Source organism: Drosophila willistoni (genome assembly GCF_018902025.1).
Source record: "Drosophila willistoni isolate 14030-0811.24 chromosome XL unlocalized genomic scaffold, UCI_dwil_1.1 Seg141, whole genome shotgun sequence".
NCBI classification, from domain to species: Eukaryota; Metazoa; Arthropoda; class Insecta; order Diptera; family Drosophilidae; genus Drosophila; species Drosophila willistoni.
This window is the reverse complement of record NW_025814052.1, coordinates 4,792,566-4,801,058: the sequence shown is the minus strand read 5'-3', so window position 1 is coordinate 4,801,058 and position 8,493 is coordinate 4,792,566. Positions and strand designations below refer to the sequence as shown.

Below are 8,493 nucleotides of genomic sequence, written 5' to 3'. Positions count from 1 at the left end.
AGATATATAGTCAGTATTTAGCTATATATCATCTTGATGTTATTGATGAATTTAAATCTATTGAAAATCGGCTAGAATTCAACCAAAAATAAACAACTAAAGAAAAAAACAAATATTAATGAATTGCTAATGCATTACAATGTCATGTAAATACGATTTGAATGGATCTCTTTATATTTTTAAATATCATATATTTAATTTGTAATTGTCGGTACTTATTATTAAGTATAACAATCGAGTATATATATATATATATTGTAACAAATCCGATTTTTTTTTTGTACCTAATTTAATTACACTACGTGTATTATGAATATTTATGTGCATGTTTGCGTTTTAAGGCAGAGGATAGAAATTATACCAAAAATCAAAACAAATAAAACAAATAATGAAATTCCCCAGAATAATTCTCAATTCTCATGAATGAAAGGCTTGCAAATTTTACAAGTCATTGGGTTGAGAGCTCTTATAGTCAGTATGTAGTGATTAGAGAATGGATTCCTGATTTGTTTGCTTTCAGTTGTCAATTAGTTTTCAAAACATCAAAAACAAACACTTTAGTTTTCGTTTTGATATTTCGAATTCAGATTTTTTTTTTCGATCTTTTTCATTTTCATTATGATTGTAATAGGAAATCACCAAAATTATGAACAAGGAAAGCAATTTCTTACACCAAGTTCACGCTGTGGCTTTAATTTCATCAATTGCAAGCGGTGAGTTTCTTCAGACACCTGGAAAAAGATGAAAATGTATTTCGGTTTTGCAGGAATGCCCAATTATTGGCCCAAGGTTATCGGCCCCCTAGGGCTGTAACAACTGGAACCTCCATAGTGGGCATCATCTATGAGAATGGCGTAATTTTGGGTGCCGATACCCGAGCCACTGAAGGACCCATTGTTTCTGATAAGAATTGCTCGAAAATACATCGCCTGCAGGATTATATTTAGTAAGTGGAAACAGGTAGAAGAATGTGGGAAGTGATAAAAGTAACTCCTGTTGTTGTTTTTCGTCTTTTAGTTGCTGTGGAGCCGGCACAGCTGCGGATACTGAGCACCTTACGCAGATGACTTCATCGGAATTGGACTTACATCGCTTGAATATCAATCGGGAACGTGTGCCTGTAGTGTGTGCCAGCAGAATGATGCGTAGCACATTGTTTCGATATCAAGGTCATATAAGTGCCGCCCTGGTTATGGGCGGTGTGGATAAGGCGGGGCCACAGATCTATTGCATCTATCCGTGTGGCTCTAACGATAAAATACCATACGCTGCCATGGGTTCAGGTACTTTAGCTGCCATGTCGGTTCTCGAACACGGTTGGCATGCACAATTGAGCCTGGATGAGGGCAAACAATTGGTACGTGAAGCCATATCGGCTGGCGTCTTTAATGATCTTGGTTCTGGCTCCAATATCGATATGTGTGTGATTAGTTGTGGCAAGGCTAAGGCCGAGTATTTGCGCACGGAGACAATCACCAGTGAGCGGGGTGAAACGATTGCCAAATATGCCATCAATCCGAATACCACAGTTGTTAAAAGTACATCCATTCTGAGCATTGAGGTGCTCAATAAGAATACCTATGAGCTGCCTAGATTGCCTTCCACAATGTTCTCATCCTCATCGGCTCGGTTTTTGCCAGTGGAACCTCATGCTTCAAGTGGTCATCATATGCTTCAGGAGAAGCGGATAGAGCAGGAGGAGGAGCAAATGCAAGAGGATGATGACCAAATTCCAAGTGGAAGCCAAGCAGCAGCAAAATCAAAAAATAATGAAGATGAACAAACAGAACAAAAGCCACAATAATTTAGTCATTTAATTCTGTAAATTCTTTGAGTTAGTCCATTGAGTAAATCTGTCTCTTTAGTAAACGAAAATGTCACAACAATTTTAGATCAATCGAACTATCCTGGTTTTATACTTGGTTGTTTGTATTTTTAAATACGTAGACTAGCATTTGCATTTTACTAGAAATAACAGTCAAAAAAAAAAAAGGCAAACAATATTCGATTATATACGACTAAAAATTGAAAGTGAATCAACTATTTTTGTTATTCCAAATCTAATGCGAAATAAAATTTATTGTTTGTGAAGATGAACCATTATACTAGGCGGCGACATAAGGGCATCTCGAACCGATTAAGTGATTGTGTTCGTCGCGCCCATAGCCTGATTGATAATAAGCCTCCGGTGTTTCCGGCCGCCCATTTGGGAAACGTTGACGCCCTGCTAAACGATGCTCGCACCTATTTGCAAAGGACCAAAGAGAATGTGCGAATCCTGTTGCATTTGTCGCGAATTATGCGAACAATGGGAACAATTGGCACGCAATCACAGACGTATCGCATTGGCTCATCGATGGTTCCCACAATGGTGCGGCATGTGGAGAAACTGGAACGCCAAAATATCGAATTGGGTAAACGGTTGATGGGCATTAAATATTTGGGCGATCCTCGACCAGCCGCCCAGACGCCACGTTCCGTGAGATCTGGATCGATATATAATACACAGTCACGTTATTCGCACTATCAATCGATATCGGAATCGTTTATAGCACCCAATACAGATAATCAGATATTCGCAAAATATAATGGTTTCAATTTGCAATTACCCAAAGATAATGGCGAATTGGTACGATTATTAAGGCCACGGATAACCCTGCATTTTGGTGCCATAGATGGCCGGCCATTGGGCGATGTGATCATTCAGCTATATACGGAAGCAGCCCCCCTGATAGTATTGCAATTTATGAGGACCTGCCTGGAGCATCGATCGCACGAGTTCTCCGTGCGACGCATTTTTCCGCATCTCTGGCTGGAATGCTATTTGGTGGTATCGAATTCCGCAAGGCCATCGTTGTCGGCCCAGCCCAGTATGGGTTGTGCCATGGAGTTCGATACACGGGTAGTGGATCATGGCCGTTATGCCTATGTATTATCCTGTTCGAAGGAATACTGTAGCGAAGGTTTTCCCAGCAATGGATCAGCCATTAATTTTACCATTAGCTTTAAGCCCTTGCGTGTATCGAATGGCCGACGAGTTGGCTTTGGTCGGGTCATACGGGGTGACAAGATAATCCATTGTATGCAGGCACATGGCACTAAGAATGGTAAGATTAGCAAACCCGTGATCATAACCCACTGTGATGTCCTGTAAAAGCCACCAAAAAAATATTCAAAATCCTTTCCTTGCTGTAGTTTTTGTGTGAATAATTTTTGTTTTATTAATGGAAATACATAGAGTTCGTCTTCAAAAAAAGTTACATACATATATATATATACGTAGGAAATATAGATAGATAAATACATGTATCTTTATACGATCCCAAACAACAGCAACATTTAACAAGATAAGATTATTTGGCATACATTTGAATTGGATTACATTATTTGTGGTGGTTAAATATTGTGTATATATAATATTATTTTGTTTATAATGGCAAATATAATATAAGATAAGAATACTGTTTGGAAAATCTTCATTTCCTTTTTTCTAGTCCAAGTCCCAGTCCGAGTCCCAAAGTCCATGCCATGTCACTTTCGAAGGCTCCGAGGCAAACCTCATGTTCGGCCGAAGGCTTTCTATCTGCCAGTTCTGGATACCTAACTGAAGTGATGACTGAATTTCAAAATGCTTTTATAGCTGGACTTACACTTGAACGAATTTGCAGCTTGGGACCTTTTTATTTTTTGTTTTGTATAGCAATTTTACGCCCAGATGCCTATCCATTTATCCTTGTTATTCATTTATTTTAGTATTGACTACATTGTTCATTGCACTTTAATTTGCTGCTGCCGTTGATTGAATTTTCTCTTATCACAAATGTGCACCAACTTTGGGGGTAGAGTTTCGTCGAGTTTCTTCACTTATTTTGACGTCACCCAACAACAGCACATACACACACACACAGACACAGGATTTGTGTGACGTCACAAGCAGGTTGATATAGGTATGTTGAAGAATTTCATTCATAGAATTAGAGTCCAGTTGAATGGACATTGACGCGTCTGCGCCAAGTCGATCCGGTAGTGAAATTCCTTGCCTTGATGGTGCAATGGTGCACATGTGCGATAAGCCAAATTCAATCAATCACAATGAGGCTAAAAGGAAAGAAAATGAGTCAAATGGGCAATAGAATTGAAGTTCATTCAGCAAGAAGAATATCAAAAATATGGTGGGCGAATAGACTATAAAAACGCTCGAATTGTAAGCCACAGCAGGCAGTCAAGTATTGGCTGACTAACAAGGCGGTTCTAAGCGATCAGAAAGTTTTAGCAGCGCAATCAGCAAAAGTTTCATCGCAAAATTTCAGCTACTCCAAAGATGGCAAATGCTCTATGGCTACGGCTCAGCGCATTTCTGTTCCTGGCAATATTGGTACTTGCGGCTGCAACAAGTTCCCGTCACGAGATATCCGAAACTCAGCGGTGGGAAAATAGACGTGGCCCCACTAATATTGATGAATACGACGAACGTTTGGTTTACAGACAAAAAACGGATGTGAATGGGCGAGCTGAATACTCGACAACTCGCCGGGACGAAAGCAGCAACGTAGATCTCAGGCGTATGCCAGGAGATTCTTCCCGAATAGAACGAAGGGAAGAGCGCTTGGAAAGGAACGACATGAGGCCAACTGAGCGTGAGGAGAATCTTCGCCGCGACTCATTGCGAAAGGATAAACGCGAGCAGCATGATCTAACAAGACATCTCGAACAGGAAGAGCGAATAGATAGGGCACGAGTTTCAGAAAGGCAACTGCAAGGAGGCGAACGACAACTAGAGCGAAGACAGGAACAGTTTGCTTCAGAAAGAGATAGTCGTGTTAGCACACGTAGAGAAGAGCGAGATGCATCACCTAAATTAGAGCGACGAGAGGATCGAGAGGATTACCGACGAGAAGAACGTGATATCACAAGGCGAGTAGAGCGGGATGGTGAACGACGGGAGAACCAGCATAATCTGAGGCGCCTTGAACGAAGTGTTTCACGCCGTGAAGAACGAGAAGATCGTGATCTCTCTCCTAGTCAGGAGCAAGATATCTCACAACGCCTTGAACGGAGTGGTTCACGACGAGAGGAACGAGTTGTTCGAGATAGTAGGCGAGTAGAAGAGCTGAATCTATCAAGTGAGCAACCCCGACGACAAGAACGAGGCGTTTTACGGCGTGAGGAACGAGAAGTTTCACGCCGTGAAACTCGAGATAATACCCGGAGAGGGGAAGAAGAACAAGAGCGACAACACGACAGACAGGATTCCCGACGAGAGGAACGTGATGTCGAGCGAGATGGTGGACGACGGGAGAACCAGGAAGATCTGAGGCGCCTTGAACGAAGTGTTTCACGCCGTGAAGAACGAGAAGATTTTAGGCGAGAAGATCTTGATCTTTCACGAAGCCAGGAACGTGATGTTTCCAGACGAGTTGAACGCAACGATGAAAAGCAGCATAATATGAGGCGCATTGAACGACGAGAAGAACGTGAAGATACTAGACGAGAAGATCGTGATATTGCGCGAAGTCAGGAACGAGATGTCTCGCTACGAATTGAACGAAGCAATCAAGACGATCTAAGACGTTTCGAGCAACGTGAGCAAGATGTGTCACGCCGACAAGAGCAACGAAGGGAACGAGAAAACGCTCGACGAGTTCAAGATCGTGATGTAACAAGGCGAATTAAACAAGACAATGCCCGACTAGAGAATGAGGATGATATAAAGCGCGTTGAGCGAGAGGAATTACAAAGGGAAACACGTGCAGCTTCACGACGAGAAGAGCGAGAGGTTTCACGACGAGATGAACGAGAGGTTTCACGACGAGACGAGCGAGAGGTTTCACGACGAGACGAGCGAGAGGTTTCACGACGAGATGAACGGGAGGTTTTAAGACGCAGGGAACGAGAAGCATCACGACGAGAGGAACGTGAGGTTACACGACGAGAAGAACGAGAACCTTCACGACGCGAACAAGAAGCATCACGACGAGATGAACGGGAGGTATCACGGCGAGAGGATCGAGAAGATTTACGACGAGGAGAACAGGAAACTTTACGACGTGAAGAACGTCAAGCTTTACGACGTGAAGAACGAGAAGATTCACCACGGGAAGATCAGGAAGCTTCACGACGAGAAGAACGAGGACTTTTACGACGAGAAGACCGTCAAGAACGAGATGCCTCACGACGAGTCGAACGAGAAGAGCAACGACGCAGTGAAAGGAACATGCGACTAGAGGAAAATGGTCGTATTGCAGAACGAGAGCAACGTGATATACACAGAGATTCCGAAACCAAGTCGTCGAATCGCCGAGAGAATATGTCATTAAACACCCCAGCAACATCTGGCAATTGGCTAAGCTATGGAAAACGAGAGCTTTTTGTTACCGCTCAAGCAATGCTATTGGCTGTTATCTATAGCAAATCCAGTGCTAATACAAAAGGAATCACTGGCCTAGGGTAACTTGGACATCATTTAAAACGTCTTGTGTCGATAGTGTATATAATTATGATTCTTTTCTTTTCTTGCACAGCACAACTCTGGGTAATCACATTCAAGGCTATATGCAGGCCATTGGTTTTTAAACCAACCAATTGAAATTCGGACGCAAGCATTATACGATGTACCTTAAACCAAATCACGACCCTGGAACTGGCTTTTTGTCAACCAACCCCTCCAAAGAAAAAATAAAAAATATACGTACTACCTATTTAAAGTCGTACTTATATTTAGTGAGCAACGAGTTTAACGCTGAGTGTGGATTAAATGTAAAGAGAGATAGATATATGTATATGTAACGTAACGTATCTACCATATAATCCATTTGTTGGTTCGCTGTAATCTGTAAACTAACCAAACAACAAGCAAAATATATTTAAAAGATACTTAGAGTTCAACATCTGCATAGCAACGCAACATGCTGACTACCATTTTCGACAAAACCGAAGGGGGGCTGAGGGTTGGGGTTGGGTTCGGGATCGGGGTAGGGATCGGAGTCGGGGTCGGATTGCCAATTGTGTTTCCTTGGACTGACCTGGATAACAATAATAATTGAAACTGTATTTTGCTTGAACTGCCCTTCTCCTCGTAATCCACGCAACTGGTATGCAACTAGCTTAAATTCCAAGCATCTGTAGTTGCATAAGAAAATTATGTTTGCCATTTTCCATGCCGTCTGATAAATGTCGCACATATCACAGATATTCTTTGAGTCTCTGTATCTTTCTATTGTATTCATCTCGTTGGTCTACAAGAGATTGCCTGATTCGAGCACATTCAGTAAGCCATCCTTAATCAGTGGAAAGCAACACAAATTTTCTACAATTTTCATCTTTTGGGGATTATGTGTGTATGTGTTGGTCGGTTGGATGGTTGGTTTGCTAGTTGGTTTGTGTGTTTTCTGTTGCGGTATAATGTTGCATGAGTCTTCTGTTCCCCCTTAAAACTTCCTTTAACTCCTTTGGTATCTAGCATTATGCATAGATATACTCGTATACTTCTGGAAATATGCGTCTACAGTTTAATGCACGAGGCCAGTTTCAATAGTTTTAAGTTTACTTTTTTATCTACTCAAGAAATTTCAACTATGTTTTGCCAATGTTAAAAATGGAAAAATGGGTTCGAATATACAACAATCGAACGAGAGAAAGAAGGCCGGGAATTAAACATATAGTTTAAGGACTTGAATAAAGCAATTATAGCCCGAACTTGAGTTTTGAAATTTACAGAGTTTCTGTATGTTCGTTAGACTTTCAACCATTCAACCATGGCTTAACTAAGTATAATGAAAACAAAAACATTATTAAAGACCATGGAGTTTGCATTTCCAAAAAATATAGCATACTTTTTTGGAGAATTATTGCTTTTGAGCGGTGACTTCTCAAATTCTCAAAAAATAATAAAATTCCTCTGTGACAAACTGTGCAAATTGTCAAAAAAAGATCTAAAAATCAAGAGTATCCTTTGAAACTTCTAGGCCAGCCCATGTATACAGTGGTATGGGTGTGTGTGTGTGTGTGTGTTGATGTGTATATGACTATGGAAATGCAGAATGTACATACATATGTATGTATTTGTATTTGTATGTATGGAATGGAGAAGAATAACCGAAGGTTGCGGGCCAAGTCCAGTTCCAAAAGTCTGTCACTAATGGCACTTGTTCACTGCTCGTTTCACTTTCAGACCTTCTGCACATGCATGACGACTTTTTCGACATAATTTGAGGGATATTTTGAAGAGATGCACTAAGGGTCAGTGGGAATAAATAGTTAGACCAAGTGCAATCAAACAATGCTTTGAGCTGAAATATTAACTGTTATATGCTTAATTAAAATAAATTAGTATTTTCAATATAAACGTTCAACGCATTTTGCAAACAGAAAGATACGTAGGTACATATACGTAGATATATAAAATGTAAATATGTACATATGGAACATTTATATTTTATTTATACCAATATTTGTACATATGTACATATATGGAATATAAATATATATATGTAT

The 8,493-nt window shown here is 40.7% G+C and overlaps 3 protein-coding genes across 4 annotated transcripts; all 3 read left to right on the top strand.

Annotated features, from left to right (window-relative positions):
• Positions 1–563: 563 nt before the first annotated feature.
• Positions 564–1,886, top strand: LOC6648349 (proteasome subunit beta type-7). Its single transcript, XM_002071367.3, has 3 exons — positions 564–713; positions 767–946; positions 1,018–1,886. The coding sequence occupies exons 1-3, from the start codon at positions 619–621 to the stop codon at positions 1,802–1,804; spliced, it is 1,062 nt and encodes a 353-aa protein (XP_002071403.1). The 5' UTR covers positions 564–618; the 3' UTR covers positions 1,805–1,886.
• Positions 1,887–1,956: 70 nt separating this feature from the next.
• Positions 1,957–3,185, top strand: LOC6648348. The gene has a single exon (XM_002071366.3). It carries the CDS (start codon positions 2,093–2,095, stop codon positions 3,152–3,154), a length of 1,062 nt encoding a protein of 353 aa, XP_002071402.1. The 5' UTR covers positions 1,957–2,092; the 3' UTR covers positions 3,155–3,185.
• Positions 3,186–4,236: 1,051 nt separating this feature from the next.
• On the top strand, positions 4,237–6,885 carry LOC6648347 (trichohyalin). 2 transcript variants are annotated; one of them, XM_015177143.3, is made up of 3 exons: positions 4,237–5,003; positions 5,358–6,447; positions 6,522–6,885. In XM_015177143.3, the coding sequence occupies exons 1-3, from the start codon at positions 4,322–4,324 to the stop codon at positions 6,571–6,573; spliced, it is 1,824 nt and encodes a 607-aa protein (XP_015032629.1). In that variant the 5' UTR covers positions 4,237–4,321; the 3' UTR covers positions 6,574–6,885. The 2 variants fall into 2 exon arrangements, with proteins under 2 accessions (XP_015032629.1, XP_002071401.2); XM_002071365.4 differs by having other exon boundaries at positions 4,237–6,447.
• Positions 6,886–8,493: the final 1,608 nt, after the last annotated feature.

What these genes read in the sequence shown, in the direction of transcription:
- LOC6648348 (XM_002071366.3), top strand. Translation starts at nt 2,093, where the DNA reads ATGAACCATTATACTAGGCGGCGACATAAGGGCATCTCGAACCGATTA.
- LOC6648349 (XM_002071367.3), top strand. Translation starts at nt 619, where the DNA reads ATGATTGTAATAGGAAATCACCAAAATTATGAACAAGGAAAGCAATTT. An exon ending in AATTTCATCAATTGCAAGCG is followed by an intron (nt 714 to 766) that starts GTGAGTTTCTTC and finishes TCGGTTTTGCAG; the next exon opens with GAATGCCCAATTATTGGCCC. An exon ending in CGCCTGCAGGATTATATTTA is followed by an intron (nt 947 to 1,017) that starts GTAAGTGGAAAC and finishes TTCGTCTTTTAG; the next exon opens with TTGCTGTGGAGCCGGCACAG.
- LOC6648347 (XM_002071365.4), top strand. Translation starts at nt 4,322, where the DNA reads ATGGCAAATGCTCTATGGCTACGGCTCAGCGCATTTCTGTTCCTGGCA. An exon ending in AAAGGAATCACTGGCCTAGG is followed by an intron (nt 6,448 to 6,521) that starts GTAACTTGGACA and finishes TTTCTTGCACAG; the next exon opens with CACAACTCTGGGTAATCACA.